Genomic DNA, 27699 nt, shown 5'->3' on the forward strand with positions numbered 1-27699 from the left:
CAGCTTGGGAAGCCGAGTCTGCGAATCCTACTTCACTACCCAATAGCTAATTAAAAAAATAAAACAACTCTTTCATTTCTAACTCCTTTACTACATTTACTATTATATATGTCTGTGAGGTTATTTATGTCTCTTGAGTCCACGGCTGATTTTATGAGTGTGAACCTGAACAATCACACATGACCTTGTCCTCAGAAGAGTGTGGGCCTGATTTAATGCTCTGCTGTAATCATCTTGTTAATAAATTTTTAACTTGGGCCCCCACATTTTCATTTTGCACCATGATCCACAAATTATGTTGCGGGTCCTGATTGTACCTGTATGGTGGAGCTTCTATACAATCGTATGCTGCTTAGCATCTCTTCCCAAGTCAGGGTTCAGGGTCTCTGTTGGCAGCTTGAAATAGAACACCATGGATATGCACAAACACTGGAAATCAGAGTGAGCTCCAGGTGTAAAGCATTCACCAGCACACCACAGGACAGGCCACACTATATAAATATAATGGTCATACATGCCCACCACCAGCTCACAGACCCTGTGGGTTTTGATAAAATTTCAGAACAGGAAAGAAGGTGTTTTGGCATAGCAGTTCATTTTCATTTGCATAGCATTTGTTTGTGGCAGTGAAGAAAAAGGATAACCTCAGACTTGGCATTACTACAAAACGTAAATGCAAATCTCCTTTGATTGAAAACTGTCATGCTTGAAATAATCACTCCAGGAGGGTATAAGAAGCCGTCCTGAATGGAGGTTTGCATCAGTTGATAAAGGGTTAGAAACCTGGAACTTGTGCCTGCCTCCTCTGGCCAAGCCTGAGCTGCTGCTCCCACCGCTCTTCCTCCTGCTCCGGGAAGGAGGGAGCTCCCCGTAGGGCACAGACGCGCAGTGGGCTGGGTGATCCTCCCTAAGCGCCGGGCTTTTGTAAGGTCACCTTCTCCCGGGCTCCCCAGAGACTGGGGGCAATCAGCAGCGCCGAGTGATGGAGTCCTGGCTGGAGACGCGCTGGACGAGGCCCTTCTACCTGGCGTTTATGTTCTTCCTGACCCTCGGGCTGCTGCAGGCCATCAAGCTCTACCTACGGAGGCTGCAGCTGCTGCGAGATCTGCGGGCCTTTCCCGGGCCATCCGGCCACTGGTTAACCGGGCACCAGAAGGTAGACGAAGGGAGGGGCGAAGGAGGAGCTGAAACCGGGCGGGCAGAGAGGCGACTGCTTCCTTCCCTTTCTCCCATCCTTCCATCCTGCACAGAGCTCTGTGGTCCAGACTGGCTCTCCGTGTCTTTCTCTGCTCTAGACTTGTTCCCTCACAGCCCTACAGGGAAAGGGACACACCCTGGAGCCACTAGACAGGAAGCTTTGGTGGCTGGGAGGGGGCTATTTCAAAAGACTGAATCCAGAAAAAGAAAGTGTGGTGTAACTCTGGTCTGTCTCTGCTTCACCAGTCTCCCGCATTTATGTGCTGTGTTTTAAAAAGGCTTCCACACGTACTGCCAATGTTTTTAAGTATTGTCGTAAATAATATTTATTAATTGCAGAAAAATGTGATAAATTGGACACAATAGTTACCACCCTTAATCCATTCCAACTGGAGAAAATTAATACTTTCCCTAAGATTCTTGTGAAGTGGGGAACAGCCCCAGCCAATCTCTCAAAGCATATTGACCAATTTAAATTTGGAAGGTAGAGGGAGGCTTGTGCCTTTTGGCCAACCTTGTTCTTTAAATCCACTTTCACTCCTGATTCCTTGTTTAGTAAGAACATAAACCTGCCCTGGCATTGTTGCTCAGTTGGTTGGATCATTGTCCCATAGACCAAAAGGTCGCAGGTTCTATTTCTGGTGAGGACACATACCAAGGTTGCAGGTTCAATCCCTCTGTTGGAACAGGTGGAAGAAGACAAGCAATTTATGTTTCTCTCTCACATTAATGTTTTTTTCCCCTTTCTCTCCACCTTCCCCTCTTTCAAAATAAATAAAGTAAAATAAAATAAACTACTGATTATTTTAAATTTATTACTTTCTAAAATAACGTAGAAAACAAAAAGTGAATTACAAACCACTATTACAATAATACTATCTTTTATAGTTCCCCATACGTTTAACTTAATTGAGATCTTTACTTCTTCATATGGCTTTGGGTTACTTATCAGTGTTCTTTCATTTCTCCTTTGAGCATTTCTTACAGGGCTGGTTTAGTAGTGAGAAGCTCCCTCAGCTTTTGTCTACTTGGGAATGTCTTAATTGCTCCCTCAATTTTGAAGGACAGTTTTGCTGGATATAGGACTTTTGGTTAACAGTTGTTGGTGTGTGTGTGTGTGTGTGTGTGCACACATGCTTAGCACTTTGAATATATCAGCCGGCTGTCTTGTGTCCTTCAAAGTTTCTGATGGGAAATATGCTGATATTCTAATTGAGAATCTCTTTTATGTAAAGGGTCACTTCTCTCTTGCTCATTTCAAGGTTCTTTTTTTGTCTTGGGCTTTCAAAAGTTGGATTATAATGTGTCTCAGGGGGGGTCTCCTTGAGTCCATCTTACTTGGAGTTCACTGAGCTTCTTAGATGTCTATATTCATGTATTTCACCAAATTTGGGGAGTTTTCAGCCATTATTTCTTCAAATATTCTCTCTATCCCTTTCTCTGTCTCTCATCTCTGTATATTGGTTAGTTTGCTGGTGTCCTGTAGGTCCCTTAAACTCTTTTCACTTTCCTTCAGTCATTTTCTTTCTGTTTCTCAGACTCAATAATTTCCATTCTTTTATCTTCAAGTTCATTGATTTTTATCTTTCTGATTACATCTGCCTTTGAGTCACTCTAGTGAGTTTTACATCTGTAATATAGTAGTTGTTTTAAAGTCTTTGTCTAGTAGCATTGCCCTTGGTTCTTTTTTGAGAGGGAGTAGTTTCTGTTGCTTTAATTTTTTTCCTTTTTTTTTTTTTTTTTTGGTATGCCTTGTGATTCTTTGTTAACAGCTGGAGATTTCAATCTAATAATATGATAACACAAGAAATCAGATTCTCTCCCTTTTCAAGGGATGCTGGGGGGTGCTGTTATAGGTTGTTTTGGTGTGTTTCTTTAAAATTGTTGTTAGCAATTTCTATAACAAGGATAATCATGAGGTGTAAACTTAAGGCATTCTCAGATCTTTTCTGAGCCTATGCCTTTCCTTGGACATGTGTGGCCACTTTCTAATTGTTTTATAGGTACAATTACTTTTGAATGTTCTAGTCTTTAATGTCTGGTTCTCAAATGAAGAAAAAGAGAAACATGACCAGGAGAAAAAGGCACTGGCCTTTTAAATTCTCTAGAAGTCATTTCAGCTGGTTAGAGCAAGGGAGCTTATAGCAATGGGCAGAGGTGCAACAAAAATGGCTACTAGTCTCTTTGTGTGCCCCTCTGTGATGAGAAGAAATAATCAGTGATCAGAACACTAATGTTCAATATTTGTAGGACAGGGTCTCTCCCCTTCCTTCCCCTCTCCTGCTGTGTCCAAGCTGCTCCAGGAATACTTGCAGCTGCTTGCTGTGGGGCATAGGTTGGTGAATGTGTAGCTGCTACTGTATGAACAGCTGAAATTGACAAAAATGAACTGCAATACACAGTCCAAGCCTTCACCCTGTAAATTGCAGGCCTTCACCAGACTCTAGAGTTCCAAAATAGGTACATCAGACAAATTTTGCCAGTGCGATGGTTGTCTAGGTGGGGAGACAGATTACAGGTGTTTCCTAGTCTGCCGTCTTTCTGGAATTCTCCCACCCTTCTGACTATTAATTCTTTTTTTTTTTTTTTTGACTGAGACTTGGGAGTTGTTTGTTATTGTATCAAAACCTGAACGATTTTGATTAAAATAGGAGGAGATGGAATTTGAACCCAGGTCTGTTAAACACTGAAAGCCATGGATTTTGTATTCCCACTTCTGTTCCCCTCAAAACACAGGAGTCAGGGTGGATATGAAAGGAGTGTAAAGTCATCTTTCATTAGAGTGATCGAGCTGGATATTTATATTAAAAACCCAGTGAGCATTAGCTATTTTTGAGATTACACAAAACTGGGCTCTTTCTCTGCACTGTGTACTTTTTTGTTTGTTTGTTTGTTTTTTTCTTGTTTTTTTAAATTTATTTATTGTTTTTCTACTACAGTTTTCGCACTTTTTCCCTCATTGCCACTGCTGGGATTATATCCGAAGAATCTTGAAACACCAATTTAAAAAAACCCATGCAACCCCATGTTCATAGCAGTGCTATTTATAGCAGCCAAGTGCTGGAAGCAGCCCAAGTACCCTGTGTAGATGAGTCGATAAAAATCTGTGGTACATTTACACAACGGAATACTATGCAGCAGAAAGAAAGAAGGAACTCCTATCATTTGTGACAACATGGATGGAACTAGAGAGAATTATGCTTAGCGAAATAAGCCAGGCAATGAAAAACAAATACCGTATGATATCACCTAATACAGGAAACTAATGAACAGCACAAACAAATGAGCAAAATTGAACCAGAGGCGTGTAAACAAGGAGCAGATTAACAGTTACTGGGGGTGCGGTGGGGAGGGAGAGAAGGGGGGTAAGTAAGGGAAGGGTCTAGTCAAGAAAGTAGTATAAATGACCCATGGACACAAAGGTAGTTCCATTTTTAGTTTTTTGAGGTAATTCCATACTGCTTTCCATAGTGGCTGCACCAGTCTGCATTCCCACCAACAGTGCACTAGGGTTCCTTTTTTTCCACATCCTCGCCAGCACTTGTTGTTTGTTGATTTGTTGATGATGGCCATTCTGACTGGTGTGACATGGTATCTCATTGTAGTTTTTATTTGCATCTCTCTGATGGCTAGTGATGTTGAACATTCTTTCATATGTCTATGGACCCTCTCTATGTCCTCTTTGGAGAAGTGTTTATTCAGGTCCTTTGCCCATTTTTTAATTGGGGTGTCTGTCTTCTTGAAATTGAGTCATATAAGTTTTTAAGTATTTTGGAGATCAATCTCTTGTCTGAGGTATCATTGGCAAATATGTTTTCCCATACAGTTGGTTCCCTTTTCATCTGGTTGATGTTTTTTTTTGCTTAGCAGAAACTCTTTAGTTTGATATAGTCCCATTTAACTAGGAAAAATATCCCATTTACTATAGCAACAAGAAAAATAAAGTACCTAGGAATAAACTTAACCAAGGACGTAACAGAACTGTACTTGGAAAACTATATAACACTGAAGAAAGAAATTAAGGAAGATACAAATAAATGGAAGCAAATACCATGTTCATGGATGGGAAGAATCAACATCATTACTTCCCAAAGCAATTTATAGATTCAACGCAACACCTATTATAATACCAGTGACATATTTCACAGACCTAGAACAAATACTGCAAAAATTTATATGTAACCAAAAGGGACCCTGAATAGCCACAGCAATCTTGGGGAAGAAGAACATAGTAGGAGGAATTACAATACCTGACGTCAAACAATACTACAAAGCCACTGTAATCAAAACAGTCTGGTACTGGCATAAGAACAGACATATAGATCAATGGAACAGAATAGAGAGCCCAGAAATAAACCCAGGTCTATGTGGTCAACTAATATTTGACAAAGGGGAAAGGAACATAAAATGGAATGAAAAGAGCCTCTTGAACAAATGATGCTGGGAGAACTGGACAGGGACATGCAAAAAAATGAAACTAGACCATGAACTTACACCCTACACCAGAATTAATTAAAGATGGATCAAAGAGTCAAATGTAAGCTGTTGACACCATTAAAGTTCTAGAGGAAAACAGGCAGGAAAATTTCAGATATCCTACGTAGCAATATTTTCACTGATATATCTCCTAAGGCAAGGGAAATAAAGGAAAGAATAAACAAATGACTATTAATTCTTATGTGGCCCTTTTCTATGCCTCTCTCTAACAGCTTTAAGAACTTCACACTGCCTCTATTGTTATGTAATTTAATGAAGAAGTACTCAGGTGTGGCACTTCGGTTTTTGTTTTGTTCTGTTTTGTTTTCAGTTACTATGCCTCCTGATTTGGTCAGCAATCTATCTGATCTGGAATCTCATATTCATCTGTTCTGGGAAATTTTTATGTATAATATTTGTTGTAGTTTAGGTTTTCCCAGAATAAGACCAGGAGACAAGGATTCAAGAGCAAATATTTTATTTTGGAGATGATGCCTGAAAATTTTGATAGAGGATTAGGCAGGTGACATAGAGATGAGAAGGCAGTCAACACAAGGTTGGTTCTCAAGCAAATTACCACTGTGGAAAACTGTAGTTGGATCCCACAGGTGAACTTTGGTAACCCGTGTATGTAACTCAGAGTTATCCTGTGGTCTTCTACCTGAAGAGTAAGGGAATTGGGGCATTTTGGACTAACTCCTGACAGTCATTGTTTGAAGATTGGTCTAGGGGGTGTTAAATCTCTACAATTCAAAACTGCTATGCAGGCAGCAAAGCAGGCTCCAGTGGCCAGTGACAACCCTTAGATTAATAAATAAAATTTCTGGTTATGGTATGCATTAAAGTGGTAAGGATGAAGAATTAGTGAAAGGAGAGTAATAGTGAATATTACAATTTCTTTGATATCTCCTCCCCATTACCCTCTCAATTTTTCCTCTTCTCTCTTTCTGGAAATCCTATTGGTTGGATATGGGTTTCCTGGGTTGAGCCTCTATTTTTTTTTTTAATAAACCATTTTGCTTCTTTATTTTCCTACATTTTTAAACACAGCTATCATAATTTTAATTTCCAAGAGTTCTATCTTTTTTTAATATGTTTTATTGATTTTGCTGTTATAGTTATTTCAATTTCCCTTCACTCTGCTCCCCTACACTGGTGGCCCCCCTCCCTCCAGTTGTCCCCCCCTTTTAGTCCATGTCCATTGGTTGTGCATATAGTTCTTCTCAACCTCTTCCTGTCTTTTCCATTTCCTCCTACTATGCTTCTTAATTCCTGTACCACCTCCCTCCCTCTCTCCCTTCCCCCTCCCTGCTGACCTCCCCCCAATATGTTCCCCATACCTATAGTTCTTTTCCCACTCTCGTTGCTTATTTAGTTTGTCTTTGTTTTGATTTCCTAGCTTCTGTTGTTGGTTCTTGTGATGCAGTTTTCATTTTAATGTTCATAGTTTTGATCCTCCTTCTTCTAAACCAGTCCCTTTAACATCTCATATAATAGTGGTTTGGATCTAATGAACTTCTTCAGTTTTATTTTGTCTGGAAGCACTTCCTCTGCCCTTCTATTCTGAATGACAGTTTCACTGGATAGAGTATTCATGGCTGTAGGTTTTTGATTTTCATTATTTTGAATATTTCTTGCCAGTCCCATCTTGCCTCAGGTTCTCCCTTGAGAAATCAGCTGATAGTCTAATTGGGTCCCCATTGTACATGATTCTTTTCTCCTCTCCTGCTGCTTTTAAGATTCTCTCTTTATCTTTAATTTTTGACAATTTGATTATAATGTGTCTTGGAGTGGTTCTCCCTAGGTCCAGTTGTTTTGGAACTCTCTGTGCTTCCTGGACCTGTAAGTCTATTTCCTTCCCCAAGTTCGGGAAGTTCTGCTTCATTATTTTTTCACATAATTTTTCAATTTCAAGTTCTTCTTCTTCGCCCTCTGGCAATCCTATAATCCGAATGTTCAATTTCTTATAGCTGTCCCAGAGGTTTCTGATCCTCTCCTCACTTTCCTTACTTTTTGTTTCCTCTCTCTGCACTGATTGACTGTTTGTTCCTTCCCTATGTTCCGGTTTGTTGATTTGATCTCTGGATTTTATTTCCTCACCGCTTGTCTCGTATGTGTTTTCATTTGTTTCAGTATGAGTGGCTTTCATTCCTTCCCTGTCTTGTTCCAAATCTTTCATTAATTCTGTAAGCCACCTTATAACTATAGTTCTGAACTGAGCCTCTTAAAGGTTTCCTGTTTGTTCGCCTGTCAGGTTCCTCATCTGCTGCCTGGTGAGCTGTGTCACTGGGATTTCTGTAGTTGTCTGCTTCATTTTGACAGATTTGTTATTTGCTTTGCTTCCTGGGCAGGCTGTAGGGGGCAGAGCCCTGTGTACTTGTCGCTACCCGGCGACCGGCAGTGGCGGTCCACAACCTCTTTCACTACGCTGTGGCGCTTTGTGTGAGGGTGGGGGTCCAAGATGGGTTTCTGCCGTTATTCTCCTCTGGGAGACCAGGATCTGTCCCCCCACTCTCTGGGCCGCTCCGTCCGAGGCAATGGGGGGGCTGCCTTTCCCATTGTTGGGGTCCCGAGCTGCCGGGGCTCGACTGCAGCCTGGATTGCTCCCCCTGCTGCTATCCCCGCTGCTACCACGAACAGCGCCACCTGACCTTTCCATTCCGGTTCCAATTTTGCCCCTCTTACCTGTCTGGACAAGCACTGCTGGTTTATAACTTCATACGTTGGGCTTCCATGTAGTTTTATTTTCTGGAATTTCTGGTTATCTTTTGTTTTGAGGTAGTTGTATTCCTTTCTAGTTGTAGAGGGAGACCAAGCGTGTCTGTCTAAGCCTCCATCTTGGCTGGAAGTCTCCAGGAGTTCTATCTTCTTCTTTATTTATACTTGTGTCTGCTGGCTTGTAATGCATTTTTTAAATCCTAAAATTTAGTAACTTAAGACAACAAAGAAGCCCTATTTATTTAATTTTTTCTTTTGTTTTTCGCGCCTTTGTTGTCATACCAAAGAAACCATTGCTAAATTCAAGGTTAAATCCTATGTTTTCTTCTAAGAGTTTTAGAGCTTCAGCTCTTTCATTTGGATCTCTGATCCATTCTGAGTTTCCATATTGTGTGAGGTAGGGGTTTAAATTCAGTCTTTTGCATGTTGATATCCAGTTATCCCAGCACCATTTGTTGAAAAGACTATTCTTTTCCCCATTGAATTGTTTTGGCATTTGGGTAGGGAAAACATAGTCCTCCCTCTGTGTATCTACTTTTCTCTCACACCACTGCCACAACCACAACACTTCTGACACCAGGTGTGTTACAGTTTCCCTACACCAAGAAACTCTGGGACACCAACGGGATGTCTTACAATTTAACCCCATTCTGACATTAACTACCTGAAAATAGCATCAAATCCAACAAATTAAGGGCTCAGTCCCCACCCCAACTTCAGATGCCTGTTGCAAGTTCAAGTTATATTACCTGTGCCTCTGACCAATCAGTTAGAAATTGAAGGTTCCCATTACCTGCTCCTCAGGTTGTTTTAATTTCCTAAAGGACTCACAAAACTCAGAAAAAGAGTTTACTTACTGGTTACTGGTTAATTATAAAAAGGTATGATAAAGGATATAGATGAGCATTCTGATAGAAGAGATGAATAAGACAAGATATGTGGGGCAGGGCTCAGAGCTTCCATGTCCTTACCAGGTGTGCCACTCTCCTAGTACCTCCATGTGTTCAACAACCAGGAAGGTTTCCAAACTCTGTACTTTTCAGATTCTTATGGAGGCTTCATCATGCAAGTATGATCAGTCATTAAGTCCATTTTCAGCCTCTCTCCCTTCTTGGAAGAATGGGAGGTAGGCTGAAAATTCTAAGCTTAGTCTTTCTGATGCCCAGCAGGCATCCAGCAGCCCACCAAAAATCACCTCATTAAAACAAAGACACTGCCATCATTCAGGAAAGGCCAAGAGATTAAGAACCGTGCACCAGGAGCCAAGTTCAAAGATCAAATGTTAGAACAAAAGATGCTCCTAGTACTCTTATCACTGAGGAAATTACAACAATTGCAGGAGCTCTGCCAGGAACTGGGGTAAGATCATAAATATATATATTCCAACTTGCATATTTTACTCCTACAAGGCAGTCAATGGTGGGTGCCAAGCTGCCTACCACGTGGGACCAAAGGGCCCTCCTCTGGTAGGGGTGCCGCCAGGTCCTTGGGTCGAGCCCACCAGTGGGCTGGTTTTTAGACAGACTGTCATGGGTGCCAGGTGGAAGTCTCCAAGGTGCACTGGCAGTGGTCTCAGATGCAGGGGGCAGGGACACACTTGCAGAGCTAGAGGTAGCGGGGCAGGTCTTTCTCTATGATCAGGGGCTCTTCCGTAAGACCCTACCACTTCACCATTTGCTCTGTTCAAGTCACTCAAACGTTCTTGTCAATGAGGAACTTGATGAAGTTCCATTTAATGGCATGCCCCCACTGTTGGGAAGGACTTTCCTTCACTTCCACAGCAGGTGGGTGTTATCCCCATTCACACAGACCTTGCTATTTTGCCATTATAGCTGGCAGCAAATCCCTGCCTTCCAAACTGGTTGTGAGGGAATGCCAGGATCCTGTTAGCCACACTCAGCATATCCAGCAGGCAGGTGTAGCAAGCTGAGTGTAGTTTACTTTCCTTTTGCCTCATTGCAAGGCCTCGCTGGCAATAATGCACAGAAGCCCCGGGGAAAAGAAGATATCTATCTATCTATCTATCTATCTATCTATCTATCTATACATTTCTATTGTATTATCTCAGCGCACCTTTGTCAAAAATAAATTGACTGTAAACATGAAGATTTATTTTGGGATTCTCAGTTCTGTGTAATTGATCCATATGTCTTTCCTTATGCCAATACCACAGTTTTAATTACTGTTGCCTAATGGTAAGTTCTGATATCAGGAAGCATGAGTTCTACTTTGTTCTTTTTTCAAGATCACTTAAGCTATTCTGGATTCTTCCAGTTTCCATATAAATTTTAGCACCAGCTTGTCAATATCTACACAGAAGCCAGCTCTAATTCTGATAGGGATTGTATTGGTTGGATCTGTAGATCAATTTGGGGGCCCTTTAAACAAGCAGACTCTGCTGAGAGACCAGCAGCTTCTTCCTCTGCCCCACCCCCCATGGTTTGCACAGTCAGAAGCAATGAGACTTTATTGTCCCTGGCACTGGAACCGTGAGCTATGCGGACAAGCCTGGTGCTGGGAGCGCTCCCCAGGTGTTCCTTCCCACTTTTAAAAATGTGTGACCATGCTTTCTGCTGGCCTGTCACCGCCACCACCACACTGCTTCCTCTTCATTCCAGCTCTGCCCCTCTTACCTCTTTAGCTGAGTATTTCTTCTTTATATGTTTGTTTGTTGGCTTCCATGTAGCTCGATTTTCTGGAACTTCTGGTTGTCTATAGTTTTGAGATAGTTGTATTTCTTCTTAGTTGTGGAGTGAGAAGCAGTGTGTCTTATCTAGGCCTCCATCTTGGCCGGAAGTCCCTAGTTACCTTTTTTTAACCCTTTATGTTTCTTTTGTAGATTCGTCAGTCAGATAGTCTCAAGGAAAGATTGAATTTATTTTGCACTATAGAACTTTTTAGGTTCCAGAAGGAAAATGTCTGTGTAGGGGGAATTCCCTACAACAGGAGTCCCCGACCTGCCTCCTCCTGGTCTGTGGACCTGCTCCCATTATGTCCTGAGTTGCACATCCTGAGTCCCTACCACTATCCTGGTTCATGAGAAACTGTCATCCACAAAACTGGTCCCTGGTGCTAAAAAGGTTGGGACCACTGCCCTATAAGACAAGAATTTTCACTCCTTGCTCTGTTCCTGTCACACTGGCCATCTTGCTTTTCTTCAAAGGTGCCCAGCAAATTCCTCCCTTGGGGATTGGATGTGCTCTTCTTTGGTTGGACTGCTCTCCCTGCACTTTCTTCAGGCCTTTGAACAAACATCACTTCCTCAGAGAGGCCTGCCCTTGACCTAGCAAACTAATATAGGGCCTCCAGTATTCTCTATCCCCTGTTTTTATTATCTTAGCACTTGTCATCCCCTGACACCATATTATATTCTCCTTTACTATATTCTCTCCTTCTTTCACTGGAATACAAAATCTGTGAGAGGAGGGTTTACCACTATCCACCTAGTGCTTGGCTCATAGAAGGTACTCAATAGCTACTTTGTTGAATGCACAGGTCTTAGGTGTTAAATAAATTCATTCATTCAAAGATCTACTGACTTCAAAGAATAGGCCAAATAGATAGACACTTAGCAGGCCAACGAATCCCAGCCAGTGTGGGGGACCTAGTGTGTTGTATATGCAGGGTGTGTGTGTGTGCATGCATGCAGGTACTCATGTACACTTGTATGTAATTCAAAGGAAATGTGTATAGCTAAGCAGTAAGGCTCTTGGGCTCCAGAGTTCAACCTGGGTTTGAATCCTTACTACTACCTGCAGCTGTACAACCTTGGACAGAGTGCTTCACCTATCTAAGGCTCAATTTCCTTATCTGTAAAATGGAGACTGCAATTGTAGCTGCTTCATAAAATTCCTGATGTAAAAATGTAAGAATATAAAATATGGAAATCACTCGGAAGCACCCAGTTCATAGTAGTGCTAAGTAAATGTTAGCTATTATTATTTCTCTGTGGGCTAAGCAGTTTCTGAATATTTCTGAACAAAGTCTCTTAAATATGTGTAATACATATTTTTAAATGTATTTAATGCTGCTATGGATGAAAAACTATAAATTTATGTATTACAGGTTTCACAATAACTTTCTGTTCTTTTTGTCTAGATAGGAGTTACTAACAGTATAACTAAATTTTTGTGGCTGAGGGTGTCCATGATAATTTCTAACCTAAGGAAATAATCCTTATACTAGGCTATAATTTCCATGATAGCAAAGACCTTGCCTATTTTATATATTTTCTGCATCTCTATTGCTTGGTATGTATAATAGGCACTTAATAAATAGTCATCTGTTTACTTTTTACAAATGAATAAATATTAGAATTGTTGGAAAACACTGTTCATGTCATCAGTGGGTGCTTGTCACTGGCTTGATTGTCAGAATGAGAGCTAACAAGTCTTCAGGAACGAGTTTCAACAGTCTCAAGCTTTAAAAGGGATCTAAACTATACAGGGAACACTTCCTGGATTAGAGGTTCTCACTAGTCATGGGAAATTACGAGGCCAAAATTACCACCTCTTCTGAGGGTAGGAACAATCACATGGCAAATGCGGTGTGATTGGTCACACAAAGAAAAACTTGCCAACCTTAGGGATTATTGTAGGTCATAATCCCCACGATCATGCTCAATGTGTCACTGGGCACCCCCACCCCCAGACAGAGGAAACCCCCAGTTCCTCCACCCCACTTTATACAAGAAGCCAATGGAAATGAATCTTATTGACAGTGAGTTAGTAGATCTATTTAATGAGCCATTACCAGTCTGCTTATCAGGCAAAAAGTTAATTACTAATGGTAGTATTTGACTCTGATTTATAAATGTTGGAAGCTGAGAGGTATTTCTGTTGTTTCCTTTTTGTTGTGCATATGAGTTCGTTTGTTTTTAATCCTCACCCAAAAAATATGTTTATTGAGTTTTTGTTTTTTAGAGAGAAGAGGAGAGAGAGAGAGAGAAAGACAAACATCAATTGGTTGCCTTTCATATGCACCTCAGCCAGAGATTGAACTGGCAACATAGGCATGTGCACTGACCAAGATTGCACCCATATCTCTTTGGTGTATGGGCAGCATGAGTTTATTTTTATTGCTCTAATAGGAAAACAATTATTTGCTTCTTGCTTTAATAACAATGAGTGCCATATTCTTGGGCATCAGGAGGGTATATATGGCAATTTTAGCAAGAGCTTGTATCCCAGAAAGGTGGGAGCATGTGTTAGATATATTCCTTACATCATACCTGTATAGTTATCTGAACTGCAGTGAGAACATGGATTACATGCATCGAACCGCATGAAATTCTTTATTTTATCTTAGGCAGTAATTTTGACTCTTCCTTTTTGAAACCTCCTCCTGGGTCAAATTTGATGAGTCTTTTATCACAACAGACTGAGGTATTTAGCCTGACTTCAAGATAGATAAGAATCACTTCCTAAATGAAATGTTGTCAGTTGTCAGCAGTGGGGAGGGATCAGAATGGCCTTGATGCAGCGTTTTTTGTGGTGTGTGTGTGTGTGTGTGTGTGTGTGTGTGTGTGTGTGTGTTTAGAGTGTGGAGTGGGATAGGAAGAAGAAAGAGAAGGAGAGAAAATAGATGTGACTGACTAGGGACCAAACCTGAAACCTAGGCATGTGCCCTGACCAGGAATCAAACAGTAGACTTTTCTCTTTGTGGGATGATGCCCAACCATCTGAGTCACACCAGGCAGGGCTGTAATGCAGATATTTGAAGCAGTCTTCTTTCTTATCTGCCTGCTGGTAGACTGGGTAGGATAGTTGTAGCTTGGCAGTTTACTTACTTGAGGAGGTGATGCTTGAGTAAGCGCTGCACAGCGACAGGTGGAGCAGTGTATGTATGGGAGGAGATGGCAGTAGCTGAGAGTTTTGCATTTGAGTTTGCTTCAGGTTTCACACACCTGCATAAATGAGCCTTCTGCAGTAATGCAGCAAAAGAATTGGATTTTCTTTCTAGATGGAGTTAGCAGGTTTTTAAGAGAAGCACTTACTATTAAGTCATTAGAAAAAAGTCACTCATCCAGGTGTCTGACTTTGGCAGGTGAGGCAGGATATGTAACTTGGCTCCCTTCACCCACTCAGCTGGGAAAACATCTCACAGTGTATGTCATTTGATAGTGACTTGGACTGGGGATACAACATCTATTTATATTGGGAAGATAAGTACACTATCCATGTATGGAATTTTATACCCCAAGCCTAGAAATGCCAAGCAAAGCATGTTCACCCACTTCCAGAAAAAGGGTCAGGGCCCCCTTCCTTAGGACCTTATCCAGGCCCTGAACTCAGCTCAGGTCTGTAAGAGAGGATGAGTCCAGTCTGGCTGGCATCTCTAATTCCCATCCCTTTTTTCATTGCAGTTACTTCAGGGTGGTGATAACTTGGAGGAAATTGATGAGCTTGTCAAAAAATACCCATGTGCCTTTCCCTTGTGGGTCGGGCCCTTTCAGACATGTCTCTATATCTGTGACCCAGACTATGCAAGGACATTTCTGAGCAGAACAGGTAAGAAAAAAAATGAATCCCAGTAACCCTGTCCTCCTGGGAGTGATATGCACAACCTACAGGTAGATTCTAAAGCAATTCTGCAGCAGAGATTAGTACTGGGCCTTTAAGACACACTGGAGGAAGTGTGGAGGGGTTTCCCCCCAATCCTGAAGGGGATTCCCACATCCCCCAGTCACTGTCTGGTTCACACCCCCATGGGCTCTTTTAGCTCACCCTATCTTAAAGACCAGCAGGCGCCACCAGATCACCAGGGGCTTTCTTTCCTCTTTTGCTTTTGTGACTTCAGTGTCAGAAACACTCTCCACCCTGATCACTTCCTTGAGCATCAGTCTTCAAAGGGATTTGTAGGTAGCTCTGCCTGTGCTGATTCAATATATAAACCTGAAGTTTAGATCATTACTTTACTCAGTCTTTACTTTAATTTTCATAGTGGTCCAAACTGTTTTTTTTTAAATTTTTGCACATTTCTGTACTGTGTTTTCTTCTGGGGCTGAATCCTCTGACTCCCACATCCAGTTCTTCTGCAGGGCTCCCATGTTATATTATCTCATAGCACAAAATTAAAATGTCCAGTCTTTGCTCCATCAGCTTTGTAAATTAAGGTCTGATAGTCAAACCTGTCTTCCCTGTGCCAGTATCTCCATTACTCTTAGGAAAACCTAAAACAACAACAACAAAACCTAAAAAAAAAAAAACAACAACAGCCTTTTCTATGGTTCACATTTTTCCAGTTCTATTATTGGTCTCATGTTCACCTCTTAGAGGACAAGAACTGTAAAATACCGCCATGTTAGAGTACATGAGAACCCCAACACACTTTTGTACCTTACTTCCTGGTGTTTCCCCAACCCTTGTTATAACAGGTAATTTGCTTATCAAAAAGCATATGATAGGTTGTCCCAACTCATGTTCTGGAAATTTTGTAACTTGCAAGTAATCCCTGTGTCTGATGTAGGAAGCGTAAATAAGGAAAGAATCTGGGTTTGTGTACCTGTCTACATCATGTACCTGTTTGCTAATTCCTGAACCAAGACATTTGCCATCTCCCTAAACCCCTGCACCTGCAAAGGGCTGCAGGGAGTAAGCCCTGGCCTCCCTTTTGCTTATTATTTACGGTTAATGTAGGCTAATGAAGAGAGCCTTCACCGGCTTTAATAATTTTCCTCTAATGATGTCTTTTGTTTCCTCTGCTTGACTCTGCAGATCCCAAGTCCCAGTACCTATACAAGTTCTTGATTCCATGTATCGGTATGTATGTGCAAATGAGGGGGGTGAGCCACTCTCTTACTAGAAGTCCCCTTACTACAGTAGAACATTCCAAAGAAATTCAAGTCAGAATTTAAAAGCATTAATAACATGGTAGATCTATCCTGCAGGTTATCTAGTAAGGGGAAGGGGTTAAGAGGGAGTCCTAAAGTCAACACAGGACAACTTCCTAGGAGCTCTCCCTGTCAATTTCTCTTCCTAAGATCTCATTCTCAAGACAGCATATGTATGTATCTGTCCCATCTCTGTTTTTAAAATTGCAGCCTCACCATCCATATTCTTTATGTTATCCTTTCTTCTCTCTTGTTTTCTTGGCTCTTTCCCTTCCTTATGGAGTTCCTCTATTTCCATATGTAAATCAGTTTAATTTGCTCCAAAGTACCGTTTAGAAATATTCTGTGATCCAAATACCAGTCAAGATGAAGACATATGTAAACACGGTTCACCTCCTCACAGAAGCACAGCAAAAATTACAACTAGACTACAAAACAAATATTACCCAGAATCATCAGAAAATCAAGCTGTATGGAAGTACACCAACCAAGAAATTAAAGAAGCCACATTCATCCAGATGGGTAGGAGGGACGGAAATATGAAGACACGGAGAAGCACCAAGATGTGGAGACATGGAACGGTTTGTCCCACACCCACAATTGATAGATAAAAATTAGGAGGTATACCTTAGGAGCAAGGGATCCCTGCGCCACACCAGACGACCTGCCCCAGGGTTACACTGCCAAGAAGATAAGTCCCCATGACTTCTGGTTGTAAAAACTACTGGGGCTTAGGGTAGTGGAAGAAACTGCAGGATTCTCAGGAGTCTCCTCCTAAAGGGCACAGACAGACTTAGGACTGACACAGACTCACTAGCTCTGGGATTCAGCATTAGGGCTTCGGCTGGAAGGGTACCAGTGGCAATGGGAAGAAATTGAAGTGTCTGGCATCAGGTGAGTACCAGGGGACATCTTCCTTTTGCCAGATGCCAGGCAGCAGCGTTGTCCCCTTTCTGAGTTCTTCCTGACACAGAACCACAGAGCAGCAACACCATATGTGAGATTCTATCAATCTGGTTCACATGGGTGACCCTCCCTGGTGATTACCTAAGGCTCTGCTCCATCCAACTTACCATTTCACTGTGATTTTCTACAATAGGTCATGCTACTAAGAAAGCGATTCAAAGCAGCTCTACTTGATAAATGAAATGAACGCAAGAAGGCTGCCAAAATAAGGAAAAAAAGATTTATAGCCCAAATGAAAGAACAGAACAAAATTAGATAAAAATAACTAAATAAAATGGAGATAAGCAATCGATCAGATGCAGTTCAAAACTCTGGTTATTAGGATGCTCAAGGAACTCATTGGGTACATCAACAGCCTAAAAAGACCCAGGCATAAATGGAGGTTACACTAAATGAAATAAGGAAAAATTAACAGTGAACAAACAGTGGCGTGGTTGAAGCCAAGAATCAAATCATTGATTTGGAATATAAGGAAGAAAAAAACATTCAATGAGAATATCAAGAAGAAAAAAGAAGAAAAAATAAAAAATAAAAACAAGGATAGGCTAAGGAGCATCGGGAACAACTTCAAATTTACTATCATATGAATCAAAGGGGTGCCAGGAGAAGAGAAAAAGCAAGAAATTGAAAACTTATGGGAAAAAATAATGAGGGAAAGCTTTCCTAAGGAAAAGAATAGACATACAAGACCAGGAAGCACAGAGTCCCAAACAAGCTAGACTCAAAGAGGACCACACCAAGACACACCATAATTTAAATGCCAAAAGTTAAAGATAAAGAGAGAATCTTAAAAGCAGCAAGAGAAAAGAAGAGAGTTACTTACAAAGGAGTTTTCATAAGACTATCTGCTGATTTCTCAGAAGAAACTTTGCAGGCAAGAAGGGACTTGCAAGGAGTATTCAAAGTGATGAAAAGCAAGGACCTATAACCAAGATTACTCTATTCAGCAAAGCTATCATTTATAATTGAAGGGCAGATAAAGTGCTTCCCAGACAAGGTAAAACTAAAGAAATTCATCATTACCAAGCCATTATTATATGAAATGTTACAGGGACTTATTTAAGAAAAAGAAGATCAAAACTACAAACATTAAAATGGCAATAAATTCACAACTATCAACAACTGAACCTAAAAAATAAAGTAAGCAAACAGGCAGAACAGAAACAGAGTCATAGGCATGGAGATCATCTGAAGGGTTTTCAGTTGGGAGGGGGAAGGGGGAGACTAGGGGAAAAGTGCAGGGATTAAGAAGTACAAACTGGTAGTTACAGAATAGACAGAGGTATGTTAAGAACAATATAGGGAATGGAGTACTCAAAGAACTTATGTGCATGACACATGTACATGAACTAAGTGAAGGGATTGCCAGAGAGAATGGGAAGTAGCAGGGGAAGGAGGACAAAGGGGGGAAAATTGGGGCAACTCTAATAGCATAATCAATAAATATATTAAAAAAATAAATGTCAATCAAAAAAGAAATATTCTATGAGCTGATAAAGTATATTCTTTCAGTCATATAATTGGTATTTATGTTAGACATAAAGGAAATAAGTGAAAGAATATAGGTTTTGGTATTAGAGGGACTTGAATTTGAATCCTTGCCCTCCCCTTCTGACTAGTAGAGTAGGGTCTTGGGGAAGTCAATTAACCTCTCTAAGCTTCTGTTGCCTCATCTTTGAAAATGAGGAAGAATATCTCCAAACTGTAGTGAGGATTAAGTGAAACATATTCATGCCATGCATTGCAAGCCTGGTATGTTATAAGCCCTCAATGAATGATGGCCATTACATATTACTAAGCTTTAAGGTTCTTTTAAAGCCAAATCTTTAATGACCTCCCTTGTGACAAGAGATTGTGAGACATTAACCTTAAGTGTTTCCAGTTTGTATCATTTGTGGGTGTGAAGCACAAACTAGGGCTCTAGAGAGATATCTTGGGATATAGTACACACTCTTGTCTAGTTCCTTGTGATTTTTATGTTCACAGTATGGTTTGGATTGGTTTGGAGTGAGAGAAAATGAATATTTGCTGTGTTTCTGCTGTCAGCTAGAGATCAGACCTTCATTTAATCTGCACAGCAACACAGTGAAGTAGATATTTATCACACTTGATCATTGAGAAAACCAATCCTCAGGAAGGTTAAGTGATTTATTTAATAATTACACAGGTAGGAACTGATGATTTCAGGATGAGCACTCTTCAAGGCTTCATAAATTGGGGGTTTTCTGACAGTGCTAAATACATTCACCACAGATGTAAGCATCAAAACTAACTTTATTCTTAATATATGAGAACTACTTTGATATTGTACTATGTCATGACTGTGCATCATGGCAACTCCATGGTGAGTGTCCCTCACCAATCCTTCACTATCCTTTCTAATAAAATGCTTTTGTGCCTTTTATTTCTCAAGGAGAAGGACTACTGAGTCTAAATGGACCCAAGTGGTTCCAGCACCGACGCCTAATAACTCCTGTATTTAGTTTTAATATCTTGAAATCCTATGTCAACGTGATGGCCCAGTCTGTGAACATAATGCTGGTAAGTGGAGGGATAAAAGTGTTCTGAGTTGTTGCAATATGCTTCCAACAGGGATTGGATTAGACATATGCTTAGTGAGTACTGAAAGTCAAAGGGGGATGATATATCTAGAAATTCATCAAGCAATAGTTTTTATATCAGCCTTTGCTATGTTTTTTCGGGTGATAAAAAAGATGAAGATCCAGTGGTCTGTTAGATACATTTTGAGATTCTATGGAAGGAAACCAAAGAAGTAAGATTCAAATGGTAAGTGTTGTGGGTGACAGGTAAGGAAAACTGGAGTAGCTATAATATCTTCAGATTCAGAGGAGACTCAGATTTATCATGGAATATGAACTGGACTTGAATATGTGGAAAATATTGATAAAGGAATTTAGGCAGAGTGAGTTAACATGAACAAAGTTTGGACAGTTGGAATGAACTCACCTGATCACCATTAATGACCAGGGAAATCATAAGTGTCTACATTATAGTCACAGATATGAGTTCACTCTTGTAGATACCAGAGCATCATTAGGAGCTGGCCCATACTCTTCCAAGAGGGCAGGAGGTGATTGTAAAGGAATGTTTCTATGGGCACTCACTGATTTATACTTGACTTCTATTCCAAGATTCCCCTTGTACTTGATAAAATTTTAAATTGTACTTCTTTAAAATCAGACAACCGATGTGCTAATACAGTTTCATCATAAACACTTCCAACACCACAACCAAAGACAAAGGTTTTTCCACTTTCACCTGAAGCCTATCCTTTTCCACAAGGGAGACCCAGGGACTGGCTGGGTTCTCAGTCTCGCTCACAAAAGCGAACTTAGCCTCAAGTCTGCTGGGACTGTGGTGAAAGTAAGCACCAGTGTGAGTTGTCCAAGCAGAGAGCTTGAGGTGCAGGTTAGAGTGGAGGGAGCACGCTCTTCTGATTTGGTGCTGCGCTGCTATACGCACAATTGCTCTTCAGCCAGTGGTGGTATTTGAGTTTATCTCCGTTTCAATAAACCATTTCTGTCTCCCCCACTTCTAGGTCCCACATTTCCCTGAGATTCCTCTCACAGCTCTTCCCTCTGCTGAATTGTGCTCAAGTGCCTCCAGCTTTGAGCCTCCCCTTTGCTCTCATTTCTTCTAAACCAGCTTTTGTTCTCAGTGAAACTTACATAATTCAGGGTGAAAGCAATTGTCTAAACAGTTGACAGTTAGGTAAAAGTTTTAAAACCATCTCTTTGCCTTTCTTTGTGGTCTCTGAATCCTTAGCATCTAGCTATAAGCAGAGGGGCTCAAATGTCAGTTGATAGAAACTTAAGCATTTAGATTTACTTGTATTTTTACTTTTAATGTTCCAAGTTTATTTTAAGTTGGTTATGGTGGTTGAGAGTAGTGATAGGGTAGGGTATCTAACAGTTTGGGAACTAAAGATGGAGGAAGCCCTGAGGAGACCCCTTGTAATTATGGGTCTTGTATCAGAGATTATTTGTTTTACTGGAACTCTGATCTGTTTTAAAGCAGAGTTATGGTAATACTTGAAAGGCCAATGATACTTAATTCAGCCATTTACTGGATACCTGGTTTGCTCCATGCTCTTTCTTACACAGTGGGGTGCATGTTTTCCCCTTCCTAATGCCAAGTAAATGGCTATTTGCCTGTATGAATGTTGGCTCCTGCTAGGTCAGGGTTGTCTGCATTACATCCTAAGGGCAGGGTGAGGCAGAAGTTTTTAGATAAAGGCACTTTGAGGGTGATGTTGTTGGTCTTGACTTCCTGTATCAGGGTAAATGGGAGAAGATCTGCGACACTCAGGATACACCTGTGGAAGTCTCTGGGGATATCAAGTTGATGACTCTGGACACACTCATGAAATGTACCTTCAGCCAGGAGACTAACTGTCAGATAAACAGGTCAGTGGCAGTAGAACAGAAAAGACATCTGTTTGCCATTGTCTAAGTCACTTATTGACTTATTATTCCTACTTTTTCTCTAGCACCCATGATGATTATGTAAATGCAATAGCGGAAGGCAGCAAAATTGTCTTCAAACGCTTGTACACTTTCTTATATCATCATGACATGATTTTCAAATTCACCTCTGCACATCGCCGCTTACTGAAGATAGCCAATGTTCTGCATCAGTACACAGGTATTTCTAGGGTTTGGGTTTCCCAAATGCATCTATTGTCATAACTCTATTGTGTGTGTATAGAAGAGTAGGTCTCAGTGTGAAAAGAGAAAGCATTCTTGTTCTTTATGGAACTTTGATATGAACACTGCTCAAATGAAATGCAAGTCCTTTAGAAGAGCTTGCTACATCCATAGTAGTGGTCTTATGAAAAGTTTTCAACATATTATATGATTTTTATTATGCACAATTTTTATTAATACAAATATAACTTAACAAGCGGGCCCTTAACTATTTCAAAGCATAAATGGCATTTGATCTTTCGCTTAATGATTGCAGTAGTAATGACAAGTGAAAAACATTCATACAACATAGAAATGAATAGTGGAACAGAGGAAACATGGACAGACATTCAAAAGAAGGGGAAAACGGGGAGTTGGCCAATGGATATAGAGTTTGAGTTATGGAAGACGAGTAAGTTCTACAGAGCTGCTCTACTTCATGGTGCCTATAGTTCACAGTACTGTATCATACACTTAGAAGTGTGTTAAGTGGGAAAATCTCAGGATAAACATTCTTACCAGAAATTTTTTAAAAAGGGAAAAAAGAATGGTTCAAAATAGTTTTAACACAACATAAACTTAAAAGTTGAAAGAGAGTAAGCTTTCTAAGCAATTCAACATTACTTTTGATGAGCGCCATAGTAGAGAATGTCTATCAAGCAGTTAATTCATCCTTCTTTAGCTCCCCAACTTCCTAGCAGTGTGACTTGGGCAAGTTGCTGCTTTCTCATAGTTTCATCTGTAAAACGAGGATAAAAAAGGACCTAGCTCATAGGTTTGTGGTGATGATTAAATAAATTAATAATTTTAAGTACTTTAAACAATTCCTGGAACTGAATAAATGTAAATATAAAATATATTTGCCCCTAGGAAATTTGAAAGACACACCCTTTATTGGATGTATCATTGGCAAAAATCTTCCTCCATTCATTAGGTTCTCATTTGTTTTGTTCATGGTTCATTTTGCTGTGCAAAAACTTTTTGTCTGATGTAGTCCATTTATTTATTTATTTATTTTGTTTCTTTTGCCCAAGGAGAATAATCAGAAAAAGATATTACTAAAAGCAATGTCAGACAGTATACTGCCTATGGGTTCAGGGCTTACATTTGAGTTTTTAATCCATTTTGAGAAGGTGGTCTAGTTTTATTATTTTGTATGGATCTGTCCAATTTTTCCCAAAACCATTTGTTGAATAGACTGTCTTTACTCCATTGTATAATTTTGCTTCCTCTGTCATAGACTCATTAGTCACACAGGCATGGGTTTATTTCTGGACTCTATTCTGTTCCATTGATTTATGTGTCTGGTTTCTGCCAGTATCGTGCTGTTTTGATTACTATAGCATTGTGGTATAGTTTGATATCAGGTAGAGTGATACCTCCAACTTGTTCTTTCTCAAAATAGTTGTATTTGAGGTCTTTTTTGGTTCCATATAAATTTTTGGAATATTTATTTAGCTTTATAAAAAATGCCATTGTTATTTTGATAAGGATTGCATTAAATCTGTAGATTGCTTTGGATAATATGAGCATTTTAACAATGTTAATTCTTCCTATCCATGAGCACAGTATATGCTTCCATTTAATTGTATCTTCTTCAGCGTTTTATACTTTTCTGAGTACATGCATTTTATCTCTTTGGTTAAATTTATTCCTGGGTACTTTTTAAAATTATTATTCAGTTTTAAATGGGATTGTTTTCTTAATTTCTCCTTCTGATAGTTCATTATTGGTATATAAAAATCCAACCAGTTTCTTTAGGATTTTCTATATATGGCATTATGTCAATTACAAACAATAACAGTTTTACTTCTTCCTTTCCATTTTGGATTCTTCTTATTTCTTTTTCTTGTATGGTTGCTATAGTTAGGACTTTCAATACTATGTTGAATGAAAGTGATGAAAGTGGACATCCTTGTCTTGTTTGATATCAGCTTTTCACTGTTGAGTATGATGTTTGCTGTGGGTTTGTCACATATGGCTTTTTATTATATTAAGGTATGTTTCCTCTATTCCTACTCTGCTCAGAGTTCTTATCATAAATGCATGCTGGATTTTGTCAAGTACTTTTTCTGCATCTATGTATATTATCATATAACTTTTATCTTTCATTTTGTTTATGTGATATATTACATTGATTTGCAAATATTGAACTGACCTTACATCCCAGGAATAAGTCCCACTTCATCATGGTTTATAACCTTTTAAATGTATTGCTGAATTCAGTTTGCTACCATTTTGTTGAGGATTTTTGCATTTATGTTTATCAGAGATATTGACCTCTTTTGTAAAGCCTTTGGTTTTGGAATCAGGATAATGTGGCCCTCATAAAATGAGTTTGGGAGCCATCCGTCCCCTTCAAGTTTTTGGAATAGTTTGAAAAGAATAGGTGTTAGTTATTCTTTGAATGCATGCTACAATTCACATGTGAACCCATTTGGTTCAGTATGTCTGTTTATTTTTGCGGGGAGGTGGGCGGTGTTTTGATTACTGCCCTGATTTCATTAGTTGTAATAATCTGTTCAGATTTTCTTCTTGCTTCGGTCTTGGAAGATCGTATGTTTCTAGGAATTTATTCATTTTTTTTAGGTTGTTCTATTTGTTGGCATATAATCATTCATGGTATTCTCTTATAACTCTGAATTTCTGTGGTGTCAGTTGTCCCTTCTCATCTTTTATTTCTGATTTTATTTCTTCAGGTTCTCTCTTTTTTTCTTGATGAGTCTGGTTAAAGGTTTATAAATCTGTTTATCTTTTCAAAGAATCAATGATTGGTTTCATTGATTTTTGCATTTTTTTTTAGATTTCATTTTATATATTTTCACTCTGATCATTATTATTTCCTTTTCTCTACTCACTTTGAGCTTTAATAGTTGTTCTTTTTCTAGTTCCTTTAAGTGTAAGGTTGGATTGTTTACTTGAGATTTTTCTTGTTTCTTGAAGAAAGCCTATATTGCTATAAATTTCCCTCTTAGAACTGCATTGGCTATGTCTCAAAGATTTAGGGTCATTGTGTTTTCATTATAATTTGTTTCAAGGTATATTTTGATTTCTTCCTTAACCTTGCTATTAACCCATTCATCATTTGATAACATGCTATTTAGCCTCCATGTGTTTTTTAGTTTAGTAACATGTTATTAAGTCTCCATTTTAGATTCCTTCTTGTAATTGATTCCTAGTTTTATACCATTGTGATCCAAGAAACTGTTCAATATGATTTTAACCTTCTTAAAATTTTTATATGCTTTATTGATTATGCTGTTACAGTTGTCCCAATTTCTTTTCCCTTTGTTCCCCTCCACCCAGTGACATCCCTCCCTCCAGTTGTACCCCCCCCTTAGTCCATGCCCATTGGTTGTACATATAGTTCTTCTCAATATCTTCCTATCTACTCCACTCCCTCCTACTATGCTTCTTAATTCCTGTACCATCTCCCTCCCTTTACCCCCTTCCCCCTCCCTGCTGACCTCCCCCCATAATGTTCCCCATACCTATAATTCTTTTCCCACTCTTGTTACCTACTTAGTTTGCCTTTGTTTCGGCTCCCTAGCTTCTGTTGTTGGTTGTTGTGATACAGTTTCCTTTTTAATGTTCATAGTTTTGATCCTCTTTCTCCTAAACAAGTCCCTTTAACATTTCAATAACAGTGGTTTGGATCTGATGAACTCCTTCAGTTTTACTTTGTCCTGGAAGCACTTTCTCTGCCCTTCTATTCTGAATGACAGCTTCGCTGGATAGAGTAATCTTGGTTGTAGGTTTTTGCTTTTCATTACTTTGAATATTTCCTGCCAGTCCCTTCTTGCCTGCAGAGTTTCTTTTGAGAAATCGGCTGACAGTCTTATTGGGACCCCTTTGTATGTAATTCTCTTCTTCTCTCTTGCTGCTTTTAAGAGTCTCTCTTTATTCTTAATTTTTGACATTTTGATTATAATGTGTCTTGGAGTGGTTCTCCCTAGGTCCAGTTGTTTTGGAACTCTCTGTGCTTCCTGGACCTGTAAGTCTATTTTCTTCCCCAAGTTTGGGAAGTTCTGCTTCATTATTTTTTCACATAATTTTTTCATTTCTAGTTCTTCTTCTTCACCATCTGGCAACCCTATGATTCAGATGTTGGCCCGCTTATAGCTGTCCGATAAGTTTCTGAGCCTCTCCTCATTTTCCTCATTTCTCATTTCCTCTTTATGCACTTGCTGACTGTTTGTTCCTTCCCTATGTTCCGATTTGTTGATTTGATCCATGGTTTTCTTGCTCTCACTACTAGTTTTGTATGTGTTTTTGTTCATTTCAGCAGGACTAGCCTTCATTCCTTCCCTGTCTTGTTTAAGATCTGCTGTTAGGTCTGTAAGCACTTTTATAAGCAAAGTTCTGAACTGTGCCTCAGAAGGATTTCCTATCTGCTGCTTAGTTAAATTAGAAATTTGCTGTCTGGTCAGCTGCATCACTGGGATCTCTATCATGATCTGTGCCACCCTGAACTGCTTTGTGTTTACCTTTTGATTCCTGGGCAGGGCTGCCACACCTCCTATGCTATAAGGGGCAGAGCCCTGTGCATTTGTCACAATGGGGTGTTTTCTGCGGGGGTGGGAGTCCAAGATGGATTCCTGCCATTCAATCTCCACTGAGAGACCGGGAGCCTCCTCCTCCATCCCCACCCCCACTGGGCCTCACAGTCCAAGGCAATGGGGGTCTGCCTTCCCCGGCTTTGGAATCGCAAGCTGACGTGTCTGGTCTGCAGCCAAGGGTGCTCACCAGGCGCTTCTTGCCTCCCCTTAGATATGGGTGTCTGTGCTTACTGCTGTCCTGCCGCCGTCGCTGCTGCTGCCGTGGATAGCACAGCTTGACCTCTCCTGCCCGGCTTCTCCCCTCCTATCTATTCAGATGAGCATCACTTCTTTATAACTTCATACATTGGACTTCCACTTATTTTCTGGAACTTCTGGTTATTGCTGGTTTTGTCATAGCTGTATTCCTTCTTAGTTATGGAGGGAGATGGAGTGTGTCAGTCTAGGCCTCCATCTTGGACGGAAGTCTCCTAACCTTCTTAAATTTAACGAGACTTGTTTTTTGACCTAACATGTGGTCTATCCTTGAAAATATTCCATATGTACTTAAAAACAATGTATATTCTGCTGCTTTGAGGTGAAATGTTTTTGAAAACATCAGTTAAATCAACCTAGTCTAATGTGTCATTCAGGGCCACTGTTTCCTTGTTGATTTTCTGTCTGGATAATCTATCCATTGCTGTCAATGGGGCATTAAAGTTCCCTGATATTACTGTATTACTGTTGCCCTCTCCCTTTATATCCATCATTGTTTACTTTATATTTAGTTGCTCCTGCATTGGGTACATAAATTTTATAAGGGTTATATCCTCTTGTTGGATTGATCCTTTATCTTTATCTCTTGTAATAGTCTTTGTTTTAAAGTTTATTTTGTGTGAAATAAGTATTACTACTGCATTTCTGCTTTTGAACTCTGCATCCAGTAGCTTGATTGCCTCCAACTTATTTAGTTCTTTTTCTGTGTATTCTCTTGTTCTGTCATTTGGTGTGTGTTTCTTTGCATTCCCATTTTGTCTGCCTTTTTGTGTTTGCCTCTATGTATTAGGTAGCTCTGTTATATCTCCAATCTTGTTATCGTGGTCTTATGGAGTTGATTTTTGGGGGGTGGGGGTGGGGGTGAATGGCACACTTTTCCTGATCACCTGAGTAAGTGCTCCAGGAATGTCTTTTGTGTGAGTTATGTGAGCCCTCTGGTTGTACTTGAGTCTCCGTTGTATTGGCCCATCTGTGTCCCTCCTGATTCTAA

General features: G+C 40.0%; 1 protein-coding gene across 1 annotated transcript in view; it reads left to right on the forward strand.

Annotated features, from left to right (window-relative positions):
- The first annotated feature begins 829 nt into the window (after positions 1-829).
- LOC150014852 (cytochrome P450 4X1-like) overlaps positions 830-27699 on the forward strand; it is a 37016-nt gene continuing 10146 nt past the window's right edge. The window contains exons 1-6 of the mRNA XM_090271613.1: positions 830-1156; positions 14756-14900; positions 16107-16151; positions 19602-19729; positions 21488-21615; positions 21699-21853. Of these exons, the coding sequence (XP_090127739.1) occupies positions 983-1156; positions 14756-14900; positions 16107-16151; positions 19602-19729; positions 21488-21615; positions 21699-21853 (775 nt within the window). The 5' untranslated portion in view covers positions 830-982. The remainder of the gene's footprint in view (positions 1157-14755; positions 14901-16106; positions 16152-19601; positions 19730-21487; positions 21616-21698; positions 21854-27699) is intronic.

The sequence above is a fragment of the Furipterus horrens genome, unplaced genomic scaffold (genome assembly GCF_987537825.1).
Source record: "Furipterus horrens unplaced genomic scaffold, mFurHor1.1.pri manual_scaffold_3, whole genome shotgun sequence".
NCBI classification, from domain to species: domain Eukaryota; kingdom Metazoa; phylum Chordata; class Mammalia; order Chiroptera; family Furipteridae; genus Furipterus; species Furipterus horrens.